Source organism: Pholcus phalangioides, unplaced genomic scaffold (genome assembly GCF_987345545.1).
Source record: "Pholcus phalangioides strain wild (caught in Gottingen) unplaced genomic scaffold, Ppha-v1.0 ptg000012l_1, whole genome shotgun sequence".
Lineage (NCBI taxonomy): Eukaryota > Metazoa > Arthropoda > Arachnida > Araneae > Pholcidae > Pholcus > Pholcus phalangioides.
In genome coordinates, this window is record NW_028301605.1 from 1,994,702 (window position 1) to 2,021,982 (window position 27,281).

Sequence of the window (27,281 nt, forward strand, 5' to 3'; positions counted from 1 at the left end):
AAAACATATCAACAAATATTTTTGACTTTTTATTGCCTTGTTGGGGGGGGGGGGGTCTCCAATTCTCTCTCTCTCTCCTCCTACGTATGTCTCTGCCTTGAAAACGATGTAGATAAGAGGAGGCTCAAAAAGTTATGTTTGCCCACGGCTCGAACTTACGAGAGACAGGCTCTGCAGAAGGGGGGGGGGTTATTAAGACAGCCCTGCTCTGGGAGTGAAATATAATTGCCTTTCTATAGTTATGGCTCTTGTGGTGGTCGAGTGGTCAAAGTGACGGACTCGCATAGCGAGAATCCGGATTTGAACCCCACGGCTGAAGTTAGTTTTCTGTGGTTCCCAACTTTAAGGCGCGAGTGTGAGCCGATCTTTCCGTTAAAAGTCTCACCGCAGAGAGCAACAAGCCTACAATAGCACAGATATTCAATCATTACATTTCATTAAAAATTCGGAACATAGATGGCAGCACAACACTATATAAGCACTCAGACTGTTAGGTGCACGCACACTCACACTCCAGGCACAACTCAATCAGTAGCAAACTGCCCACGGCAGGACCGGAACGAGAGGAGACTGGTGGGACAACAGCCTCATTCGGAAAAATTTAGGGCGGCAATTTTTGGTGGGAACAGAAAACACGGTTATAAATTATCCAACTTCAAAATTGTGAGGGTGGCAAAATAATGTTTGTCCCGGGTGGTAAAAATCCTAGTTACGGGCCCTGCCAGGTCCATCATTTGGTGGTCCTGGTCCACATATACATACCTATATATATATGTTCTTTTCCCCTTCGGAAAAAGTTGAAATGATGGTCCAGGGCCCTACACATAGCGACAGACAAGAGTTGCGCTTGGTTTAAAAGAAAGAGTTCTGGCGCCGCGGCCGAGTACCCTTCTCGAGGCGAATGAGTTTCCCCTACATTAGTTTTCATATTTGAAGCTCAAAGGTTTTGAGAAAACTTGAAACTTTCCTTGTTTCACTCACTTCAAAAAATTTAATTCTTTCACTTCTAGCCTCTGATTGCGGGGATCCTCAGATCACGGGGCTCGGTGCGACTGCACCTGATGCACAACCCTAAGGGTGGCTCTGTGGTCGACCCACAGGAAAAAAGCTTCGAGAGCCACATATGGACAGCAGGCCATACGTCGTAAACCACAGCATAGAAAATGTACTCTGATTTATAATTGCGGAGACTCTTAGACAACGGGACCCGGTGAGACTGCATCTGTGGCACAATACTAAGGACGGCTCTGTGATCGACGCACAGAAAAAAGTTTCGAGAGCCACATGTGGCCCACGGGCCATACGCCATAAACTCCAGCACAGAAAATGTACTCTGATTTATGATTGCGGAGACCCTTAGACCACGGGGCCCGGTACGACTGCACTTGTAACATAACCCTAAGGGCGGCTCTGTGATCGACAGACGGAAAAGACTTCGAGAGCCACATGTGGCCCGCTGGCCATACGTCGTAATCCCCGGTACAGAAAATTTACTCTGATTTATTATTGCAGTGAGATTACCCTTATACTACGGGGCCCGGTGCGACTGCACCTGTAGCATAACCTTAAGGGTGGCTCTGTGATCGACACACGGAAAAAAAGCTTAGAGAGCCACATGTGGCCCGGACAAAAAATGTACTCTGTAAATAATTAAGATACTTTGTCAAATAATTTAATTAATTAATTATTTTTATGCTATCCCATTAACGCCAATTTGACATACCGTTTTTGTTCTGGTGCAATATGGTCAGCTTCTGGTTAGGTTATTTGATTATTATGAAATTAGGTAAGCTTTATCGAACCGAATATAGAGTACTGTATATCCAATTGTAAAATATATAATTTTTTTTTATTTTCCAATAAAAAATCAATACAATGTGATTAATAGTTGTTATTGGAATTAATAAAAAAAATAAAAGGGTGGAAAGACCCAAGTCGTATCACCTGCCACAATCCGATGGAGTCGTGTTGACGTTTGCTTGGCAGACGTGTCTCTCCTATAAATTTATTTTATCACTTTCCGAGTGGACAAACACCGGGTTCGAAATTTCATTCATATCTTACTCCTTTCTTATTAATTGGTAATTATTTATTTGTTAATTATTTTACTGGAAAATTAATTGTTTTGCACGTTATTTACTTACATTAGTGCTAAGCAATTTAAAGGTATTAATTGAGTAGCTCATTGTATTGCACTCATAGATAACACACCTTCGCATCTGGGCAATTTTTTTAAATATTCATTTAACCAAATTTATTTTCGAACTATCATGAGCTGTGCGGTAGTTATATTGATCCGTGGGGGTGTGGTTCTAGATTTGATAAAAAAAATTATTTCATGTTTAGAATCAGTTTTAAACATGTTTATAATTCAACAAAAATTGAAACATTGAAAAGGGGCTGAAGGTATGTAAATTTAATACAGATTTAAGACTAATGAAATTCTTCACTGCTGTGAAGGGGGGGGGGGGGAATTATTGAGCATACGCCCGTTTTTGTCCTATACAAGGTCTCAATTACAACTTGAGGAGGCCATGGTAGTAAAGCATGCATTGCTAAGTGGTGGTTGCAGATCGTATATCGTGCAATTAGGGGCCTTGTACAAATATCCAGCTTGCCATGTGAATATCGGCACTTGGTAATGACATTGTTAGGGTAAAATACGTACATTGCTTTACATGCCCTGACCTCTCTTCGCAGTGGCGAATTCACCGTGATTGTTCTCCCCCTCGATGTTTTCTTTTCTCCCATCTCCATGCACAACCTGGTTCCGACTGCAGCTTTGGGTAAAACAAAATCAACGATTCGCAACGAAAGCTCCTCGCCTTCCGAATCCATCCTGTGTGGAGCCTTTTAAGTTTGGTGTTCGTCTAGTGTGTGTTGTGTGGCTTGCGATAAAATATTTTGTGACAGCAGTAGACATACCACTTGAAGACAATGCATAACATGGACATGTAGACACACCCTAAAATTTAGTAAATACAATCTGACTTAAAGGGTTTTTCTTTCTATCAAACTGAGCACAACTCTTGTCTATTGCTATTGAGCAATTTACCACCAATGCTCTTGGCAGCTCAATTCTCAAATTTGCCGCCTCCGGACTATAGCCAACTACACTCCTTTCCGCCCCCCCCCCCATAAATACGACACCACTGGGTAAAACCTACTTTGCAGGCTGGAATTAGTGTACCCTTTTATAGAAAAGGGGGAGGGGGGTTGTTAAAACTCGGGTTGAATTTTTTTTTCTATTCAAATTTGATAATTTTCAATCATCACCACGGTCATTTTCTGCACACGAGGGCTAATTAGACCGGGACCTACTATTTATTGCCGATTCCGAACGGCAGGCTTGTTTTTCATACTCATCAAGAGGTTGGTGCGCTAACCCCTCGATGGGGGACTCCCTGTGGTAGAAATTTTTGCTTTGGTCAAGTCTCCGTTTTTTGTTGTACTCCTTGTCAGGAAAGCTTTCTGACAAGGACGAACTGGGTATCGAACTCACGACACCTCTAAACATCCTTTGGTACTTTAGGTGAGCATCTTATCGACCGGGCTACTGCGCCCCTTCTATTCAAAAACTGATCCATGTATAACTCTCCTCCCTCCACCATTATAGGAACAGATGTTTATTAAAAAGGGAAAACTAAGCTTTTAAAGACAAGTGTACGACACTGAATTTATATTAGATTGCTTGTGCATAGTAATAAACTCATGCCTTTGGCAGCAACAACTGAAATAAGTTATAAATTATTTCAGTTTGAAGTATTTATTATTCAATTATTAATCTTTGTAGTAGTTATCCATGGCAAACTATCAAACATATCAAGATTTTATCCAACAAAATGAAGAACGTGATGGGATCAGGTTCACTTGGAATGTATGGCCGTCAAGCCGTTTGGAAGGAACCAGGCTCGTGGTACCACTTGGATGCCTATTCACACCCCTCAAAGAACGATATGATTTACCGCCGATACAGTATGATCCAGTCATGTGCAGCAGGCCAACATGCAGAGCAGTTCTAAACCCACTTTGGTGAGAAATTTCTTCTTACTTGCTACATGGGTGATAAATGATTTATATGGTGTCACAATTTTTTCCACTTTAATCATGTTAATCAGCTATGAGTCCATATCAATATAATGTATACATATTTTTAAAAATTACGCACTTGATGCTATGAATGCCAGCCTTAGTTATAATCTGTGAAAATGTGATCTTTTTCTTTATTATGTGAATGCACTTGATGCTATGAATGCCAGCCTTAGTTATAATCTGTGAAAATGTGATCTTTTTCTTTATTATGTTAGCAAGGCTAGGCTGAATATCAGTTGCTGTGAACATGACACACCTTTAAATTTGGTTATAACAACATTGAAGATTCTGTGGAATCTTGTCATTATAACCTAGGTTGACATTTTCAAGACATTTTTTGTCAGAAAATTCAATCAGATCCAATTGCATACTTTGCATGAAATTATTATTTCATTATGATTAGGATTGACCAGCTGATTGAGAAGAAATACACACTAGAAAATTGAGGTCATAAATATGGGCTGTGATCTATTCAAGTCAAACGTTTTTTTTTAACAGCTCTACTGGTATAACAATGCAGGTTGATTCAAAAGTATTTTTTTATCCTTAAATATGACGATCAATTCAAAACTAAAAAATTCCAATGAGAGCAGGTTTAAGAGAAATAGTTGTCTTACTGATACTTTATCCCACTCACTCTTATTTTCTTCCGAAAGAGTTGTGTGGACAAATGATATAAATTCTCTTATGTGGGCTGTCTATTATGGTCTATGTTCAAAGTCTACAGCCTCCGCAAAGTGGCCAGCAACTGATTGGTCACTTGGTAGAGCAGTTGGCATTTGAAGTATAAGTAATGTGCAAACGTAGCTTGTGTGTTGTTTCATGAATTCACGAAGACTAGACTTAAACTGTAATGTGTATATATTTTTTTAGTTTCATCAACCATTTTCTCTCCTGTAGGCTTTATACAGGAAATTATAGTGTAAAAACTTTAAAACTTTGTTTTTACTGGTCAATTTTGCTACTAAGGTTATTAGTACTGATTTATCTTTTTTTCCAGTCAAGGTGATTATAGAGCAAAGATGTGGGTTTGCAATTTTTGCTACCAACGAAATGCTGTAAGTATTAAACTTCATAAATTTTCTCTTATAATTTAGTTACATAAATAATAGGAATATTGAAAGTTTTTGGTTATATCTTTTTAAGTATGGTAAAACATCGTACAAGTAGCAATTCAGTTTTATTAAATTATTTGATTAACTTTTTAAACTTTATTGAACATTTTTGTATATAATGTTTATTCCTCCTAATCAAATATTGTAGAAACTCATTATAACTAACTAATAAGTTTCAGGCCTAATATTTGTCCATTTTAATGAAAAAGTCTGGTTTATAACAATTTTATAGAGATGTAATCTAACAAGGTATGCATCAATGAAAGTGCAATAGTTAGCTACAAAAAATGCTTATTATAATATATCAAATAAAAAACTGCCTTCAACATAGGTTGAATTGAAATAATGTGTGCATATGCACTGCATTAATCTTAGTTTTTCTGGTTGGTATTTACGCAAAACAAAACAACGATCAATGCGTAATGGTTTTCTTGGAAATATAAAACATGAGATTAAAAATAAACACCCTTTATTGGTATTGTAATTTTTTTAACTGTTATAATGAAGTTCCATTGTAGATCTGTAGATGATAGTGAATAAAAAAATATTTAGATTGCTTAATTGTATGACTTCAATCACCTATGTGTTGAATTCGTATACAGTTATACCTTGGCTAATGAAGATAATTCATTCCGTAATCATGTTTATAACCAAAATGGTTTTCTATGGGAAATCGTTTAATTCATTCTAGGTACTGCCCAAAAGTTAGATAAATTTTCTAAAACACTAAAGGGAGCTTCTTAAAAAAAGATTAAAACCTGATTGGCAGTTAAAATTAAGAGTTTCAAAATTGGATAAATGAAAATTTACAGGAAGATGAGGTTCTGAAAATCCTTATTTTACACTGTATACATATCTAACAGGTTGATATGTTCACACAACCCAGAAGAGTTTGTAGGTGTTCCCATTCTTTGTTTTGGTCAGCTGATTTTTATGTTTTGTATCTAAAGATGGAAAAGGTAAGCCCCTGGAATGTTCAGACTGTTCAGTTTGATGCGAAGTCTTGCACTGGAAGAACGCATGCTGTGGAAACATGGGCTCCCTTTTTTTTAATGCATTTTCTAATAACTGAATCTTTCATTTTATATGAAAGAAAAGTGGAGGCACATTTGTAAAAATATTCCGAGGTAGACATGAGTAAATTGGGCTGAGGTGACAATAATTCTGATGTGTGTGATAATTGGCATTAAACTTCAGCTCATGATGTGGTTTTTTTTTTAAGCGCAGGCATCCATATCAATGAAAGTGTTTGTTAGTTGAGGCAGAAAAAACACAAAAATCATTGTTAACAAAAAAATCTGTCAGCCAAGGGGTGTCACTATATTCAGTTTCAATAAATGTTGCGATTTCTCCTCTTGAAGCTTAGGTTTCAATGACTAGATGAATTTTACATTGATATTTAAATTAACATTTATCCTATTATAAAAAAAAATGTAGAGTGCATAAAAATGTTAGCCTATAATTATTCTCTAAAATTTATTTCAGTTCCCGCCACAGTATGCAGCAATAACAGAACAGAATCAACCGGCAGAGTTGATACCACATTTTTCTACTATTGAGTATACCATCACTGTAAGTTGAGCTGCACTATTTTTATTAATTATTGTGTATAACTAGTATTGCATGGATGTAAGAGTTCCTAGTAAGTGAGGTTGAGATCTCGATTGCGTTCCTTATATTTGTGGACCCTTGTTTTTATTTAGATTTTCGACATTTGTCACTCTTTTATACTCAATCTTATTTTTATATGCAACATCTGAGCTTTCAGACTGTGGCAACACTTGTCACATTTTTTTAAAAATGACAAAAAAGTCAGTTTTGCTATTCTAAGATGAATGGGACCAATATCAGTGAGAGAAAGATTACTGTATTCTGGGATAATCTGACAAATAAATAGAAAATTCACAAGATGTTTGTTTTACTTTAACCCAAATTGCATATTGCAAAAAAAAACGTAGAAGCCATGAGCCATTTTCTCAAAATTTGATGTGAAAAAAATGAATTCGTATTTGATGAAATGATTATTCATAGTTGTTTTCGTTTGGATTTACTTTATCTTATCAATTATTTTTATTTCATATTCTTGATCGACTGAAGCTTCCATGCAGGTGCAGCAAAAAGACCCTTTCAAACTGAAATTACTCGTATTCCAAAATAAAAATTAAATATTCTTGAAGAAAGCAAATGGGTATTGAAACAAAGTTCTAAAATAAAAAAATATCTTTTTGAGACACTTTTCTGTATTTTTTTAAATGATAAGGAATGTAGTGAAAGGCATATCACTGGTGTTTGTAGTGGGTTTTCTTTCACCAGAGATTTACAAATATGAATTGACTTAAATCTCAATATTTCTGATTGTCTCTGTGCGCGTGTGTGTGTGCACTAATATAAATCCACAATTTTCAATTGATCTTAACAAAATTTATAAATCTTTATCATTTTTATCTCTTTTCTTTAGCTGATTATTTTTTTCATAATGATGTTAGCAAATTTTATTGCTTTTCACTATACAGATATCAATGAAAAGATTGTCCTCTTTTCCTCCACTCCTTCTTTCAAATGATTTTTTTCCCTTTGGTTTAAGACAATAAAAATTCAGTTTGTTTTCCTATACTTTTCAGAGAGTTACGAGTATGCCTCCAATTTTCCTGTATGTTTTGGATACGTGCCTTGATGATGAGGAACTTCTTGAACTGAAGGTATGCATACCCTTATTTTTTTAATTTTGAAGTAGTATTTATGGAAAGAAAGCCTGTATGTTACATTTTCAAAATTTTACTGAAATTAAAAAATTATTTGTTTAAAAATAATCCACTATGCATGTAATATAACAAATATAACAAGAATTGAAGGGTTCGGCCAAATAACGGTTTATGTGGTTTTTTCTGAACTCTAATTTAGAGACAATGCAATAAAAGTCACTGCTGAATAAGGGAACTTTTTTGCCTGGAAAAAACAGACCGTTATTCTGTCAAACTTGTACGGCAATGAAAACAATGAGCACAGTGATAATAAATGGTAATAAGATCAATGATGATAAAGGAATATATATGACATCCATATTTGGGCTTTTCTTGGCCAACTTGTAGGACATTTTGTCTTGAATTTGCAACATAGCCTGTTTCCATTATAGAACTCACGATTGCAGCTGTGTAAAGTAGCATAACAATGATATATGTTTATTTCTGCAGGAAAACTTAATTGAGAAACCTGTAAGAGAAACTATATGGAACATTCTGTCAAAAACCTGATTTTGCAAAAAATGTGACAGACCATTATTCAGCTGCACCCTTGAATTGTTATCTTACCTAGGATAAGAGCTTTAACAACTGAATTGTCTGTTTTGTAATATTACGTATGGAGTGTTTTCCTGAGTTTTCAAGTCATTTTACTGGTGCAGCTTATACGTTGCAGGGGTGATGTCTCCCACAGGGTGAGAATTTTGTTTGAGAATTAATTTCATAATGATAATTGTTTCTTACTCCTTTAGGGAACTTTGCAGATGTCACTTTCACTCTTACCACCAAATGCTTTGGTCGGTCTCATAACATTTGGCCGAATGGTTCAGGTTCATGAGCTTGGCTGTGAAGGCATATCCAAGAGTTATGTTTTCAGAGGCACCAAAGATTTGAATGCAAAGCAGTTGCAGGTATATTTATTCACATCAGTAATTTTATTTTCTTTATTTAAGTTTATTTTGATGTGCTTGCTTTTTACTAGTTTTTTTGTATTTACAGGATATGTTGGGCATAGGAAAATACCATCAACAGCCTCAAGGAGCTCCGAATCAGCCTAGGACAATGACTGGCCAACCTCTGCCACCAGCTAACAGGTGGGTCTTATGAAATTGATTTTCACTTATATCTATTGTGCTTGCTGATTTTTCAATATTGAGTTATAATATGGGAGAGGGGCGGGGTACCAAAATCATTTTGGTGCTTACAGTGAATAATGTCTTTCAATTATGAGCATGGAATAAAAGCTATGTATTTTTACCTTACTTAAACTATTCGTTAATAAATGATTTTGGTGTTTCTAATTATATTTTCATAATACAATTATTATTATTTATTTTTTTTTATCTTCAGGTTTCTTCAACCACTTCATAAGTGTGATATGAGTTTCACAGATTTACTAGGAGAATTGCAAAAAGACCCTTGGTCCATTCCTCAAGGAAAACGTCCATTAAGATCTACTGGTGTTGCTCTTTCAATTGCTGTTGGATTACTTGAAGTAAGTTGCTTTGCTTTTCAATTGAAGTTATGTGCATGCAGTGTTGAAGTGAAATTAAGCTGAAGCTTGTTTTCAGATTAATTGCAGAGTAAGTACTTGTGAGAGGTTGTTCATTGTGACTCAAGAGATTTTCTTGTATAGCTTTGGCATAGATCTGAAATTATGAAGTTGTAGTTTATATCAGATTGTCTTTTTTTTTACGCTTGTTATGAAGATATAGTAATGTGTGGTAGTTCCCGTCCCGAATTATGGTGATATATATAGCTCTTAATGAATTATTCAAATTTATTTACAAATAGTTCGGACAATAAACTTGTCAAATTAATACATGCTTCAGTTTAATTTTCATATTACCAAATTTTTTTCTGAACCAGTCAGTAAGTGAAAATCTAAGTAGTTGGAATTCATTTGGCACTCAGTGATTCTGTCACTAATGTAGAAAAATTTATTGAATGACCTTAACCATATTGAAAGTCATTGTTATTTCAATTTCAGAGAAAATATTCTTTTTACCAAATACAGTAAAATCTTCCAACAACAGCCACTAATGGGACCGTGAAAAATTCATGATCTCTACGTACATGTAGCATGTTAAATAAAAATCCATTCTGTAACTGATTATGATTATATTAAAATTGATTATATTTTGGTAATATAATAACTGATTAATCGATCTACAGCATTATTATGGCCTAAACTTCAGGCTTGTAGTACTCATTTAGAACACAACAAGCAGAAAAAACTGATATGGACCAAGACGGCTCACCAGAAACCCCAAATAATTCTTTGTTCCCACTGCACCTTCAACTAGACCAGTGTTTCCCAAAGTGGAAAATTTCATTCCCTGGAGCGATGGAATGATCCAGGGTGTAGAAGCTATGGGTTTAGTATAGGATTCTATGGGTTGGCTTGAGTTGGAGATGAGAACAAAAAAATGTTGGAGAGGATGCAACAAAAAGTTTGGGAAACTGAGCTAGAACCTTTCCAGGTCGTTCCAGTGTCCAATCCAATAGCTGTGGACATAGTGCTGACGTACATTCTTGTTAAAGAAAAGACACATCCCCCTCAAAAAATTAATACCCTGGACATTTCTATTCCTATTTGCAAGTACCATTTCTTTTGGATGGAACGATCCCTTGGATGAGGGCAGTGTTTCTCAACCTCCGGGCTGCTGCTCTGTATCAGGCCCCGACGTCATGTCAGGCTGCAGATGATTGCACATTTCCTACAATCATTTGCCGCTAGTCGTGTGTTTGACCAGGCCTTCCACTTAAAAATAAATAAAACCGGGCTGCGGGTTTCCAAAGGTTGAGAACCACTAGACTAGGGAGTGTTGTAAACTTGCATATCCCTGTAGTAAATTAGAGTGCTGACAATAGGTGTCTTCTGTTGTCCCCATATTGTCTCCTAGATTTTTCTTCTCCACTGCCTTCAACATACCCATCTAGCGTTTGTACCCATGAAAAGAAAGCATACATTATCTTTTCCTTCCGTAAAATTCGGGGAGCAGGAAAATTCCTTAAAAATCAGTTTGAAAATTATTTTTCCCATAGCGATATGCATATTTATTCCTGTGTCTGTGTCCAAAATGACTGTTATTTGGAAATCAATGTTCGGAGGTTTTTTGTCATAGGCGGAGATAGACTTAACAGTCTGGGGGGCACGATGATGATGTCAATTTGTGAATTCATATATATGCAAATACATTATATCAGGCGGCTTTACCTTTGATGCTGGAGGTTGCCCCCTCCCGTATCGCCACCCACGATGTTAAGTCTAATGGTCTAATGGATGCATTTGGTTCCAACATAACGTTGATATTGTTTGAAGATTACCTTTGTTTGGAGGTGGCCGATAGAGGAGGTTTTACTGTATAACTTTTAGATATGCACATGAGAATTTTTTTAATGACACTCATTAAAATTTTAATTTGATCATTTTATTTTTAAGGTAATCATTATGTTTTTTTTCTGAAATTATGTCAGTACACAATATCATGATTTTTTGTTCCCCTTTTGATTGTTTATGCTGTCAAGCCCCCTTATAACAAAATCTGATTTTGCAAAGCATTGGTTAATTTTATTCTATTCCTGTGAACCTGCAATATCAAAACAATGTTAAAGTATCTCTATTTATACCAACTTGCTTTGACCGTGGGATAATAAACAAAAATGCCAGATTTTTGTTTTTCTTTTTTCTGTCCACATGAAACACAGTTGCGATTGTTGCACCATAGCCTTCCACCATGCTAGATGAAGGAGGCACAATGCAAATGTCTTGGGCGGACCAGCTGGTACATCCAAGTTTGACATTTGTCTGGTCTCATTGTTTAGCTCGCAATGAAATATTTTGTGAAATTCAGATATATTGATGGGAAATTTTAGCAAACCACTTGAGGACAACACATGGCACTGGGATGTAGACAAACCTTTAAAAGTATTGCATACAAAATTGTCATATTTAATGAATATATCAGATTTAATAAAGTTTTTGGCAATCTAATTTCCATTATAGGATTAAGTAACAAAGTCAGAAATTAAAGTTCTCATTCAAAAACTAAGAAGGTGAAGTACAGTATTGAAAACCATGTTTTTTAGAGCTTGAAATATTGACTGCTGTGCAAATTTAAATGTGTTAAAAAATTAAATGTGGAGATTATATAATATTGAGTAGACATTCGGCCACCCCCAAAAAAATCTCATCTTCCCCCTTGTATAACATAATTTCAGCCTTTAGAAGATGTTTCTATGGCCTAAACCAGTGATTCCCAACATGGGCGTTAATGCCCCTGTGGGGGTGATGGGGAAATTCTAGGGTTGCGGTAGAAGCTACGAGTATAACATAGGATTTTATGGGTTATATTGTGTTGGGGGTGATGTGGGACAAAAAAAGGTTGGGGAAACTATGGCCTAAACTAAACGAGTGATTGGATTTTTTTTCCCTTTCATATTGAACTTGAATGTTTATTTTTCATCAGTTAACAAATATTTCTCAATGTCCTGTATGGCTTTGTTATATTCGAGCTTGACTGTATTTACTATCATTTATTAAATTAATGTTCATGAGAAGTTGGAAATCAACTTTTCCTTTTTTTTGTTTTCAGATTCAAAAGACATTTAATTCTCAGGTTTGTTCTGCCTGAAGAGCTTTCTTATGCATGCGTTCAGAGTTTTGAGTTCATTCCCTGTCCACGATTGTTCCCCTTATCACTTTCCAAGCCTTTTGACCATATAATTGCTTGCCACCTTCCTCTGCTGACTCGGCTAAGCAAATACAAGTAGATACTATTATATCTAAACTAGTGTTTCATGTTTTCTAGGGCACATATCCAAACTGTGGTGGTCGAGTCATGCTGTTTGTTGGTGGACCATGCACTCAAGGCCCTGGCACTGTCGTTGGAGATGAGCTGAAACAAACCATCAGATCCCATCATGACATAGAAAAAGATAATTGCAAGCACATGAAAAAAGCTATCAAAGTTTGTCTTTTTTTTGTGTTTGTATGATTGCTAAATTTTGTTTTATTTATAATAACTTGCCATGAGTGCTTTAATCTCGTTCATATATACTTTACAGCATTTTGAAAATTTAGCTGGAAGAGCTGCTGCGAATTCGCATGTGATTGACATTTATTCTTGTGCTCTAGATCAGACTGGATTACATGAAATGAAATACTGTTCCAATTTCACTGGGTAATATATTAAAGGGTGTTTTTTAATAGCAATTATTGAATGGCTGGTCTTGATTTTTTTTTTAAAGCTGTTATACATTTTGAGGCTATAAAATAATACTGTTTCGTAAAATAACTTTCTTATTTTAAATATATATCTGATTAATGTAGGAGAAAATATTTAAGGGGTTGGCTGTGCTTGTTATAATATTTTCTATTTTTTAAGTGAAATTTTTTTTAATAAATATTTTTAATAATTTTAATAATAATTTTTAAAATTTAATTTCTTCAAAAAGCGTTTTTAAAACTAGTTAATAAATTTTTCTACGTCAGAAGTAAAATTAAATGCAATGCACTTCGCATTATTGGACTTGACTAAATTGCATCACATCAAATGTTTTTATTTTCTGTAAGGAGAAGTCAAACATGATAGCTCATTCACAGAAAAAAGAATGCCCAATCACTTTACCTAAAAGAAAAAATTGAATCATTTGATATAACTTGATGTAGTTGCATTGCATCTCGTGCTAGGAGGACTATAGTTTTTGGCTTGTGGGAATCTGAATACGTGATGGAAATAAAATAGCAAGTTTATATATACAGTACTCGTTTTCTTAAACATTGATTGATTCGTGGCTTCATTAAAATTTTGCTAATATTTTGTACAAATTAAGCATAGAAATTAAATAATTTAGTAAAAGACTAAACAAAATCTCTGTATTATGTTGTATATTTATAAAACTATTATATTTGTGAATGCAGAGTACATGTGTTTATTGTGTTTATTTGGGTATGTAAGTTATCTGAATGAAGTATATCAGAATTATATATAAAGTATCAGATTTGTAAACTGTATTTCTGCCAAGCTTATGAATTTAAGTGTTAAGAAAAGATAATCTGTAACTTAAAAACTAAATTTAGAATTTAACTAAAAAATTGATTAAACTTGTATGAAAATAAAAGGAAGGAGACTTTCTGGATATTAATACAGAGACCGAAAAGTCCAGAAAGTCTCTTTCCTTGATGTATTGTGGGTAAAAAAAATTATTCTAACACATTTATTGACATTGAATATTCAATGAATTAGAACATTGATTCCCAATTTTTCATATTTTAACTTACCCTTTTACCCTAGGAAAATATGTGTTGGACAGTCATATCTTATTATATATTGCACTTATACGATAACTAATGTTTCACATTTCATATAACTTTGTTTCTATATTTTTAAAGTCAACTGTTGTTATAACGACCTAGAATGTTATAAAGACCATTCCGTTAGAATGACCAGTATAAGAAGTCCAAACGTTTTCATTTAATTACTATCCTATATGTTTTCCTCTGGATACAATGATTGAGATCATCATGATGATCATTGGCCGTATTTTTTCATTTATCCCTGAATTGCTCATCACAAAGACTGAAGAGTATGCATTTTCAAAGTTGGGAATAGCTTTATTAGAATATAAAGTTTTGTTTTTTGAACACACAATATGTAGAGAGATGATTGAGTTTTCTTTGTTTTATCTCTTTAAAATGTTTTTTCTTCTATTTGAATATCCAGAGGCCATATTGTGATGGGAGACACATTCAAATCTACATTATTCAAACAAACCTTGCAAAGAGTTTTTTCACATGATGCAAAAGGGGATTTCAAAATGGCATTCAATGCAAGCTTGGAAGTAAAAGTGAGTAAATTTTTTTTTTAATCTTTTCAGCATTAGATTACATTTCATTTCTGTTTATGCATTGCATCAGTTCAGTTTCAGTTTAATAGTAATTTCTGGTTAGAATACTTTTTAAATTTTTAGAACTTATTAATTTAAAAAAAAACTTTTTGAAATATAATTTTGTTTATATATATGTTTTTTTTTTTCTTGGTTTACACAGACTTGTCGTGAGATCAAAGTAACAGGAGCTATCGGATCCTGTGTATCTATGAATGTGAAGAGCTCATCTGTATCTGATACAGAGCAAGGCATTGGTGGAACGTGCCAGTGGAAATTTTGTGGCATTGACCCAAATAACACAGTTGCTGTGTTCTTTGAAGTTGTTAATCAGGTAATTTTTCTTTTAAGCAAATGTCTGCATGCAGTACCAGCACTCTTCTGTAACTTTTCTTTTCAGAAAAAAAAATTTTAAAAATCATTTGTAAATGAAGGATCTTAAATTGTATTCTATCAATATTGTAGAGAGATATCAAATAATTTTTATTTTAAAGACATTACTGGTTTCATTTTATTTTTTAGCATAATGCCCCAGTCCCTGTGGGAGGAAGAGGTTGCATCCAGTTTATCACGCAGTACCAGCACTCATCGGGACAAAGACGAGTTCGAGTTACAACTGTTGCCAGAAAGTAATTTCTTCTTTGCCTAATCCTGTATTATTAAAAATCGAAACTGTTTTCTATTCCTTTATTTTTTTCCCCATGATTTGAAAACTTCAATTTACTATTAAAGCTTTTTTACATGTGCAACAAAGGTATTTCATACATAAAGGTAGCATACCTCTCAAGTCTCCAGAATTTCTACTCCGTCTCTCGGACTTCCTAAAAATTCTTATATCCTGAATTTTTATCTTGATTGAAAAAAAAATCTCTATTTTTAGGGGCGGGGGGTTGTTCCCTAGGAATTAACCAATGTCTGTCAGTTTTTTCTCCCTCTAAATGATGTCAAATGTATAACATAACATTAATTTTGGTGAGGAAAGGATGAAAGTTGGCAAAAAGCTGCACCAATGCAGATTTTGAATCGATAGAGCCGAATCGATAGAACAAGTTTTGTTTGATGGTTTGATGACAATGTCCTTTTTGCATGTCCTCCACAATGACAGGGCTGACGGCTCTAGCTTTGGGGCTCGCCGCTGTGGTGGTCGAATGGTCATAGTGACGGACTCGTATCGTGGGGACCCAGGTTCGAGCCCCACCGTCACTACAGTGGTGGTCGGCTGAAGTTGGTTTTCTGTGGTTCCCAACTTTGAGGTGCAAATGCGAGTCGATCTCCCCGTTAAAAAGTCTCGCCACAGAGAGCAACAGTCCTACAAACAGTACAAATATTCAGTCACTACACATCACTCACTTCACTTCTGAGATATAGATGGCAGCACTGAAAAATCATACACAACACTAGATATGCACTCAGACTATTAGGTACACATACTTACACTTCCGGCACAACTCACTAGGTAGTAAATTGGCTATGGCAATAGACCTGAGTTGTGCTCGGTTTCAAAAGGAAAAAAAAAAAGCTTTGGAGCTCGGGACAATTGTAATCTTTTGCTTTTTCATGCTATAAATTAACTATAGAAGGGCCCATGAAAAGTCTGATAAAGGGGACCCGCAAAAGATCCGAACCCAGGGGCCCTGCTCCAGAATGTGGGGGCCATGCCTGTTTGAATATTACTGTCTTTTTTTGGGCCTGGATTTTTTATTTTTTTGATGGCGTGAATTTGATTTCATTGTAGTAATTGTAGGCACTTTGGGTTGGGCATGATTAGTGACACTACTAATTAGCAATGGCTGACACACAATGCTTCAGCATTTCAATGTCAGTCAATATAGAAATTACAATCTGAAATTTATTTTTTGATCAAAGTATTGCTTAATTTTTTTTTCTATATTTTTCTATTTTTTTTTTTTCGATTGTTGGACAGATTGGTGGACTAATGTTTTACATCTGCTTTTCAGTATTTCTTTTAATGCAATTTTAGATCATCAGAATTTTAAATTATTTCACAGTAATTGGGAGAGGGAAATCCCTACTATTTTGCTTCAATTTATGAAAAATCCCTAATTTATTCACAATATTCCTTTTTTATATTTATTTCTGGTTTCTGTATTTGTGTGCAAAAATCTTTATAATTACCATTCTAAAGCAGCTAGGAACTAGTATTGACAACATAGAGATGAAATTCTCAATCAAGGTTAATTCTAACAAGGATCATCACATATATCTTCTTATTTTAAGGTGGAACAATCTTCTGTACAAATTAAGGCAGATTAATAAAGGTTTTGTAAAATTGATGTATGATGGAAAGAAAAAAAAGCTCACTTTTGAAATAATTATATCATACAAAGACATTTTTCAATCATTTGTTTTAATTTCGATTTTTAACTCTTAGAAGAAAGAATTTACTTGTCTATTTTGTAACTAAATCCTTGTTAGTGTCCCTCCCCCATTTCAATTCTTGCTTCCTCTTTACAATGTTTATCTTTAAGGAGCTAATTGCATTGAACCCTATTTATGTTGCCTTTTGATAGTGACTTGTTTTCTTTCCACAAATAGTTGGGCAGATGCCACAGCAAATATTCACCATGTTTCTGCTGGTTTTGATCAAGAAGCTGCTGCCGTTCTTATGGCAAGACTGGCATGCAATCAGGCAGAGAAAGAGGATGGTGCAGACGTTCTGAGATGGGTGGACAGATTGCTGATTAGATTAGTGAGTATAATATTCAAAAATAATAAATTCCCTCCTATAATGCATGTCTGTGTCACATTCAAAACTATAAATGGGTGTATTAATTTTTTTTTCATTAACAGTGTCAAAAATTTGGTGAATACACTAAAGATGATCCAAATTCATTCAGATTTCCAGAAAATTTCTCCTTGTATCCTCAGTTCATGTTTCACTTGAGGAGATCTCAGTTTCTTCAGGTATTTAACAACAGTCCTGATGAAACATCTTTCTACAGGTTGGTTGTCATTCAAAACAAAATTTCATTTTCGTATGTTTATAAAATCATAAAAACTGATTTAGTACACTTATAAGTAAAATTTGGGACTTGCAGCATTATCAGAATATATGTAGTTTTTAAAAACTTATGTATGTTCAACTTTTTAGTATTCTTATTACTGTATCAGCTTTCTTTTTCTTTTCTGAAATGTGGAAGAATATCCACACAGCCACATTAATTAACTTTTAAAATTTGGTATGTACTGAGTGGTTACAGCTTGTGTAGTGTACCATTTTGTCTTATAAAAATTTATTCCATACCCAGGGCTCCCACTCCTACTTTTTGGTAAAATGTCTAATTTTTCGTACCAAATCCTATCAACAAAATTCTTGTGATTGATTTTAATTGAGGAAGGAGTCATTGATATATTTCCAAATAATACAAATGTAGTAAATTGAAATTAATGATTCTGCCAAAGCAGAAATTGTATTGTTTTTCAGGTTATTTGGGGGGTTGTATGAGGACCATTTGGTTTAATTTTTCTTTTGCTTAGTTTGAGGGTTCAACAAGTAGGGTAGTCATTAAAAACTTCTGTCTGGATGGAAAAAATAATTTTGTATTTACTACTTCATAGTCTTGGACAGTAACTAGCATTCATCATTCAAAATTGTGGTCCTCTTTTTGTGTATAGGTGAGACAGCATTATAAAGCAATTCGATATACAGGCTTATTCTAGGTTTGTAACAGTTGTCTGTATTTTTAAGTCATGCAGAAGCATAAACAATGTTTGCAATGCTCAGCACAGAGCTAGAAATCAGTCTTCATTTGTCGAAAATGATTACACTGGTATTGAACAGTATAACGGTAAACAAATCCCTTTAAAAAAGGATGGACAACACAGTAAAATCATCCAATCACCTTGACTTATTTACATCGGACCTTGTGATTTACATTTTGCACTGTGCTTTTGAAGTAGTCTCAAAGGAGCATCATTCTTGAAAAACTTACATGTCTTCATGTAAGCAACAGTTCCGTAACTAGGCTGTGGCAACTAGGGCACTGCCCTGGGCTGAATGGTTGCCTCACAAAAAATTTACATTTATTTTGCATAATTTTTTCTTTTTTTAGAGGCCCTCAAGGATATATCTGTCCCGGAAGTCTCTAGAATATACACTACTGTCCTGGTAAGCACTGCATTGTCGAAGAGAGTTGACTAAATAATGTAATAGGCCTATATTTTGTGAGGAGAGACAGAAAAGATTTATTTATGGTTGCTAGTACACCGTTTTGGCCAAAAATTGTCTTTGTTATTGTAACCAAGTCATTTCTGTCACTTTGCTTTGACTTGAATCAATCTTATAAGATACAAGCTATAATACCCTTTGCCACCTGGGTTTTCTTCAATTACTGGGAGGATTGAAAAATAGACAAACCATTATAAAGGAATAAACTATTATACATAATACTGGCAGCATTAAAGAAGTGATGAACCATTGTAAAGGCATATTCATGTCTGAAACACATTGGTAGAGAACCATGGTAACCAAAGCAAACATTCAGAAACTGATTGTTAAGGCCCATGAACCATTGTTGCCTAACAGTTTTTTTGCTCATTTCAGGTTTGACACTTTTAAAATAGCCTACGTTTAAGGCGGTATATGCAAAATAAATTGTTTTGTATATATGCAAAATTTGGCGACGATATGTCTGAAATTGTAGATTTGTATAGACACACACAAAAACTCAATTTTATACATTTATAGACTGAAATGGTGCTATAACATAAAATTGAAAAAATTAAGAAAAAATATTTTTTTAGCGGTTTTTTTTTATTATGCTACGATTGTTGTCTAAAGGGGATACCCCATCCTACTTTTTAGTCCTGCTTTTTCCTACTTTTCTAATTTTTTGAGTGGGAGCCCTGTACGATATGAAATTTCTGAATCAAGGGCTATATACAGTGAAAATCCTTGTTTCCATGATACACTCTATAATGGTAATTGCCAATATGATATTAGGCTTTGGTCCTGATACACTTTTCATAGTGTTAATATAATACATCTATATAAGGATTTCTAATGTGATTCCAAAACAAATTATCATTAATTGAGGTATCAATCGTTATAGCCAGGATATTTTTGTTATGAAATTTGGGTTGAATTTCAATTCAGAATAAAATTTTGTTTAGAATTCTTAAATATATTTTTTCTTAATTTTGAAATTTTTACTTGTGGAGGTTATGTGAGAAAAGAAAGATTTTACTTTTTTTTTTTTTCTAAAATGTTACTATTTATAAATTCTTTTTTATGTATAGGCATCAGCTGATGAGAGAAGACCTAACCAATTCTCTCATAATGATTCAGCCAATTGTATATTCGTATTCTTTCAATGGCCCACCAGAGGTAATTGTTCATTTTTTAACTCTACAGCTTCAATCTTAGTTTTTAAAACCTATGTTACAAAATATGACCAGTTTTTTTTTAAATTTTATTGTAGCCTGTATTACTTGATACCAGCAGTATCCAGCCTGACCGTATTCTTCTGATGGATACATTTTTTCATATCGTCATCTTTCACGGAGAAGTAAGTACAAGATATCTTCTGTTGAATTTTTTTTTCACTGTCAGATGCTATTTTCAGTTAGTAGATAACATTGACAGCTTTGATAAGAACGTGTTTAGTATGTGGCAGAACGTGAAACAAGCACAATTCTGACAACATAAATATGTTAGGGCCACATATATCTACACGCACTAATGAATTAAATTTCCCAGAGGAATTTTTTCGAGGTGCATGCATGCTTTAGTAGCTGAATTAAAAACACTATTATTGAAATTAAAACAATATAGATATAAGAGTCATCAGAATGGGTTTTTTTTTTATAAATATGGTGGTTTTTTAAATGGGCAATTTTTTTAATGTTTCAAATACAGTAGATGCTGCTTATTGGAATCATGGATAATATTATATATTGAGGTATTGTTATCACTTTGGCAAAGTACAAACCAGGTCAACTTTTTTCTGTCGTCTTTTTTTTCTTGTGCATTTTGAAGCTCTTAAGGTTGAATTCGACCAATATTTTTTCCATCAAGTTATCGTTATCAGTTTGCAAGACTAGGAAGCCAGTTGTACACCCACCCTTGTTGACAAAGAAATGTTTGATTGAAAACATTCACAATGTCCTATAATGAGGCCACTATGATCCAAGCGTATGTGGTGCTGTTTGTTTAATGGGCTTTCTACAGTGGAGGCAGATGGTAAGGTAAAAGAAAAGGCTCACACATGTGTATTGCATCCTTGGTCAGTGTCTTTTAAGTTGGCTAGATTCACAGTTCCTTGACCCAAAGACTTTGCTCAAGGAATCAATGGATCAAAATTTAATAAGTATCATGAGCCACGAACTAAACAGTTCAAAGTTATAACTCCTCATTCATAATTGGCTGAATAAAAACAGACATGATCTTAACTTGAAAGCAAAAAATACCTGTTTTTGTAATAGTATGAATAAAGAATGAGTGGGATGTAATGGCATGATTGAACACATTAACATTTTTGTATAAATTAAAGACAGTTTTGTGTAAATTAAATGGAGCTATCATTTTTTTTTTTCAAATTAAATAGGATGTATGGTCTCTTTTTTTTTGAGTTTTGGATATAGTTGTCAATCGCTTGTTGTTATCAGTCTCGCCACAGAGAGCAACAGGCCTACAACGGTATAATTATTCATTCGGTACACTTCAATCACCGTTTTTCAAAAGTTTGGCTTTGAATCATTCTTTTAGACAATCGCCCAGTGGAGGAAAGCTGGATTTCAGAACTCGCCAGAGCATGAAAATTTCCGTCAGCTTCTGCAAGCTCCAGTCGATGATGCTCAAGAAATATTGAAACTCAGATTCCCAATGCCTCGTTACATAGATTGTGATCAAGGTGGATCACAGGTAAGTTTAAAAATGAATTTTTTTTATTTACAAAAAAAAATGTTGCAAGATTAATGAAATAACGTGTTTTTTTTCATTGAATAAAAAATTGTTAACTGAATTGACGACTGTTAAATGAATATCTATTCCAGGCTCGGTTTTTGCTGTCAAAAGTCAACCCATCCATTACCCATAATAATATGTATAACTGGGGTCAGGTCAGTACACAAAGTTTTTTTTATATTTTGAATTCTTTTTGCATCTTACATTTTATGGGCACTGCTTTTATATTTATTGCTGATGATTATTATTTGTGTGTGTGATACATCGTGTGTAGATTTTCCTTCAGTTTCTCATACTGTTCATATATTTAACAATATGTGCACAGTATGAGAACTGATTAATAATGTGAATAATTGAACAGATCAATGGCAAAAATAAGTGACTTATCCTTTATCACCCATTTTTTTAGTGTTTGATAAAACTGCTTCAGCAATTTATCATTTTCATCCTGTGATATTGAAAAATTTGTGAAGCTAATGGGAGTAATCAGGAATTAAAGCGATAGGGAGTTTCTCCAAAGCAACTTAAAGAGGATTGCAGCATGGGCAAATGAATGGAGCATGACGTTTAGCGTTGACAAGTGCATGGTCGCTCATTTTGGTTCGAACAACCCACTGTTCTCTTACGAGTTGAATGGTGTCGCGATCCCGGATGCAACTAGGGTCACCGATTTGGGAATTCTCATATTGATGAGCGGCTTATGTTTTCTGAACTTTGTTCAGCGGTGGTCAAAAAATCGAATAGAAGGCTTGGTTTGATTTTCAAAAAGGTCTCTTCGCGTTCTCCTAAAGTCATTCTTCCGCTTTTTCGAGGCTTAGTTCGTCCTGGACTGAAGTATGCTGTAAGGTTTTGGAGACCATACCTACAGAGGGACACAGACTTGGTTGAAGGGGTGCAGAGAAGAGCTATGCGTGTCCTTATTGGCACACAGGGATTGAGTTATGAACACTTTATTTTTTAAATATGTTTACATTGAATGAGTGCAGGTGTCGGGGAGATATGATCAAAGTGTTAAAAATTTTCAACGGGATGGATAGGATGGACCATGAACTTTTAGTACACCGCCAATCGACTGCTTTTTACAAGGGGACACCAATATCGATTGGTGAGGGACAATGCAAGGTTATGGTGTCGCAGGGAATTTTTCTCTAATAGGGTTGTTAATAAATGGAATAGCTTACCCCCGGAGGTAATAAATTGTAACACAATTGACACGTTTAAAAAGAAATACGATAAACATGTTGGGGTAAATCGAGAAGCTCTATCCATTCCTAGATTAAGACAACCATAAGTATTCTTTATGGGCATTGTATAATATTCTATCATGCATAATTATATTGTTTATAATTTTCGTTAATTGCATTTTTAATTGGGTTGCTGTACTTTTGAATTATATGACATCCATATTTGTTATGGACATCTTTTTCTCAGCCACCTCGTTGGGCATTTTGCCTGTTGTGGCATTGTATTTGAATGAGTGCCAAGTCTTCTGGATACCCAAACTATTCTTATATCTCACAAATTTCAACTATGATTTAAAAAAATCCTCACTTTTGGGTAAAAAAATTATTCCCAAAGAATTCACCTGGAAAAATTCTGTTGTCTCTGTTTATTTCCCCCCCCAAAATGTAATAAAATTCCTAAAGTAAATGGTCGCCATTACACTGAATCTCAGAGAAAAGTTTGATTTCTGCAAGGAAAACACAAAATTCATCTACCAAGCAGTGCCTCTCCACAGTTCAATCAGTGAGATGACCTGTGTCAAGAATGACTGTCTCATTTTTAGACCTTATGGCGATTTTATGTTGGGATGATTTTGATATGAGTAGAGTAATGGCAGGTGAGGGGGGGGGGTGGGTAAGTCGAGAAGCTATCCATACTTAGAATAAGATACCACAAATAAATTTTATGGGCATTGTATAATATTTTATCATGTATATATACATTTAGTTTTTGTAATTGCATTTTTAATTGGGTTGCTGTATTTTAATAATATGGCATCTATATTTGTTATGGGCATCTTTTTCTCAGCCACCTTGTTGGGCATTTTGCCTGTTGTGGCCTTGCATTTGTAATTTACCCTACCATTTTGTGATAACTTAAGACTGTGCTGATTGGGGATAACTAGCACTATGTCATGTTTTTCCCTGAAAGAAAAAATTCCTTTTATTCTATTTTCATTAATGAATTTTATTTTTTTTAATCCTTTTCCTATATTTGTTGGTGTGTGGAATTCAAATCTGCGTGGAAAATCTCTAATTCTCATTCTCCAAAGTTGGCAACTAAGCTTTTCTATTATCTGATGCATATATCCTCTGTTGTTAATTGTTCTTCTATCTGCACAAAAGATGTACGAAAACGTGCACACAAGCCATTTAGAAAGATATTGGAAACTTGTTCGGTGGTAGTTAAACTGTGTCATTAGTGTATCGTTTACTTAGACAATCTGCTGATCATTTTGGTATTAATTTTGTTTAAAATGAGTTGACCAATCACATTAAAATATTTGTCTCTGGAATTAAATTTGATTGGTAAATTTAATGCAGGGTTCCTACAACCTAGAAAATGAGGGGAAAAAATTGTGGTCAGGGATCAGACAAGATAGTGAGGGAAATTTCTAAACACGAATATTTCCTCAGGTGGTTGCAAAAAACTGTAGTTGAAAATATATATTTTCCGTACACACACATCCTCATTTTTATTTAGTTATTTTTCCATATTTACAGTATGAATGTTCCTTTCTACTGAGTGATATTCCTCTACTTATTTTTCTTCCTCTATTCTTACCGCTATATTTTTATAGCTGTTTCTTCATCCATTCTTGTTTACTTTCTTTCATAAAAAAAATTTAAAAATCACATAGGGCACATGATTTTTAAATATTGGAGTGTGTTTGGAGAAAAGCTAAGTTTATAAAAAATCACTGAATGCATCACACAAAAGTGTAATGCAGTAAAACACTGCTCTTAAACCAATGTTCCCTAATTAACACTAGAAAGACAGATCGCGAGAGTATACCTAGAAAGACGGGATGGGGTCAAAATGACCCCTCATAGTTTTTTTGCAATTTTCGGATACCTTAATGTTTCAAATCATGGTATATCATTTTTAATACATAAGTGGAGTTATAACACAAAAAACAAAGGGTGAAACCACTGATTTGTTAATATATTTTGTTTTTATCTAGTACTCAAAGCATTCTGTACAAATCACCTCTCTCGATGCACATTTGCCGCACACTGGTTTTTTTGCACTGCGTACGAGAGATTGAGGTGTTTTCTTATCTTTGCAGTTCCTTCTTACTTGGCATTTTTGTCGTTTTTTGTCTCCATCAATAGGTGTTTTGCATATTATCACATTTTGAATTGTAGTTCTCAAGTTGAAATACTCAGCATGGAGTTCTTCACATAACTGCAATATGTAAGCTCTCAGAGTGATCTTTTTTTCCTGTCACTTGTTTGTACAAAATCAAAGCATTTATTGCTGACATATCCAAAATGTTAGAAAATACATGCATTAGCCAGCGACGTCTTCCAGTCTTGGTCGTATGTAATTGTACCATTTGATCCACGATGTCGACTCCATCTGTTGTGACGATAACAGTAGTATTTACTGCATAATGTGCTAGGATATAAGGAAGGGTCATAATGACCCCCTTCCGTCTTTCTAGGTATATCCGCTCGTATCTTCGTTGTTAAAAAAGATAACGAAAAAAACTTTGGTATACAATAAGAACATGCTAATTCAGGAAAAGTCAAAAAATTTCAGGTGGTTCGGTTTATTTTTAGCAGAGATATGCAAGCTTAAACAGCGTGCAGGGTCATAAAGACCCTCGTTTGTCTTTCTAGTGTTTATGGATAAAACAAATTATGGCTTTCTTTGTGATTAAAATAAATATTCAATATTATTTATTATTCAACATATTTGAATTAGTATTTTTTTTTTACTGTAAATATATAGAGTTGACGGAATTTTCAAGTGCTAGGTTAATTAAATTGTGTGCCTAGTAATTTTTTGAAAATAAATTTTTTTAGGCCCTAATTAGAACTAAAATGACCTACCAAAAAAATTCCACAATAATTCATTTTTTCATAATGTGGTACTGAAAGGGTTAATTTCTGCTTGTTTTCTTCACTTATGATCTCTTCCTTGTTTAATTATCTTTAGAGAACAAGCATTTAAAAATGTCTAATTAGAGTTATTAACACTAGAATGGCTGGAGCAGTCATTTTGACAATTCTATAATTTTGACAATATTTGATGTACACAATCAATGTTTGATGACTTTTCATTATTTTTTTCTTTGTGTAAGAAAATTTTAAGACATTGGAGGTTTTTTTAAGAGATATCGACGTTTATACCTAGAACGGGCAAGAGCAGTCATTTTAACTGCTATATGTAAATTGTGTAAATTTTCTCCTTGCGTCTGACAGTGATGTATACTTTTGCTGTTGGGTTTATTCCCTATCATTCACTGATGGCACACGCACAACACAACGTATATTCACGAGTAACATACCGATAAGAAAAAATAAATTAAATGTTATTTGGTACATATTATGTTATTTGAAAATCTAAAAATTCTATTTCCATGGACAACAGAAGTTCATGTATCCACAATCAAAACAAATGTAACCTTATCGGTTGCATTTTTCAAGTTTTAAAGAACTTTTCTGAAATTTTCATACTGTAATGCAGACCTTAGTGGTCGTCTGGTTATCAAAGTTGAGGAAACTTTTTTTTCTGATCGTTCACCTGGCAAGCTCAGTTTTAGTTTGTTTGACATTTCATAATTCATCATGCCACCATCTACTCTAAAAGCTTCCTAGGAAACAGGTTCATTCACAGTGTGTAGAAATGGCTCTTGGAAGATGGATGTATTAGGTCAAAAATGATGTTTTATTGGTACTAAATGATATTTCAGACAATAAATCTGAGGTTGATGTGAAATGCAATGTTCACCTGTCTTTTTTTCATGTTGAATCTTGTCTTAAAAGCTGTCCTCTATATTTTTATATTTAAAGTTCAAGGGTCATTTCATATTCATAGACACCTTGTATGTTTAGAAAAAAGCTTAGTGTTAGAAAAAAAGTATGTTTAGAAAAAGTTCTTCACAACTAACCATTTAGGATAATGCTTGTTATTTTGTATTGTAAATATTTGGTGTGATTAAATATATTGCACTAAAAAGAAAAGCAGCAGAGTCAGAATGACTGCCCACTGCCCTTCTAGGTATTAACGTGTAGTCTGGCCCTTCTAGTGTTAAAGGATGTATATTATACTCATATACACAGGCATGTTAATTTTAAAATAATGGGTCTCATTTGAGTGCATGAGGTGTTCAGATCAAAGGGTGTCGAGAAACCTTACTCTACATTCTAGGGTCTATATTTCTAGGGTGGAATTTTTTTATGACTGATTACATTATATATATAAGGGTTCAAAAAGATGTTTCTTCACATTTTAACCATTTCTGTGCGTCTCCCCCCCCCCTTCCCAAAAACCATTGATTTCATTTGT

The 27,281-nt window shown here is 34.2% G+C and overlaps 1 protein-coding gene across 4 annotated transcripts in view; it reads left to right on the forward strand.

The window, feature by feature from the left end:
* Nucleotides 1-1,938: 1,938 nt before the first annotated feature.
* Sec23 (transport protein Sec23) overlaps nucleotides 1,939-27,281 on the forward strand; it is a 31,337-nt gene continuing 5,994 nt past the window's right edge. For 2 of the 4 annotated variants that reach the window (XM_089240003.1, XM_089240004.1), the window contains exons 1-20: nucleotides 1,939-2,081; nucleotides 3,794-4,032; nucleotides 5,093-5,150; nucleotides 6,693-6,779; nucleotides 7,829-7,906; nucleotides 8,698-8,856; nucleotides 8,945-9,039; nucleotides 9,296-9,440; nucleotides 12,544-12,567; nucleotides 12,760-12,918; nucleotides 13,016-13,131; nucleotides 14,674-14,797; nucleotides 15,000-15,170; nucleotides 15,359-15,465; nucleotides 17,393-17,546; nucleotides 17,648-17,799; nucleotides 20,096-20,183; nucleotides 20,278-20,364; nucleotides 21,564-21,719; nucleotides 21,851-21,916. In XM_089240003.1, the coding sequence (XP_089096129.1) occupies nucleotides 3,803-4,032; nucleotides 5,093-5,150; nucleotides 6,693-6,779; nucleotides 7,829-7,906; nucleotides 8,698-8,856; nucleotides 8,945-9,039; nucleotides 9,296-9,440; nucleotides 12,544-12,567; nucleotides 12,760-12,918; nucleotides 13,016-13,131; nucleotides 14,674-14,797; nucleotides 15,000-15,170; nucleotides 15,359-15,465; nucleotides 17,393-17,546; nucleotides 17,648-17,799; nucleotides 20,096-20,183; nucleotides 20,278-20,364; nucleotides 21,564-21,719; nucleotides 21,851-21,916 (2,256 nt within the window). In that variant the 5' untranslated portion in view covers nucleotides 1,939-2,081; nucleotides 3,794-3,802. The remainder of the gene's footprint in view (nucleotides 2,082-3,793; nucleotides 4,033-5,092; nucleotides 5,151-6,692; nucleotides 6,780-7,828; nucleotides 7,907-8,697; nucleotides 8,857-8,944; nucleotides 9,040-9,295; nucleotides 9,441-12,543; nucleotides 12,568-12,759; nucleotides 12,919-13,015; nucleotides 13,132-14,673; nucleotides 14,798-14,999; nucleotides 15,171-15,358; nucleotides 15,466-17,392; nucleotides 17,547-17,647; nucleotides 17,800-20,095; nucleotides 20,184-20,277; nucleotides 20,365-21,563; nucleotides 21,720-21,850; nucleotides 21,917-27,281) is intronic. The other 2 variants (XM_089240006.1, XM_089240005.1) reach the window with 2 other exon arrangements.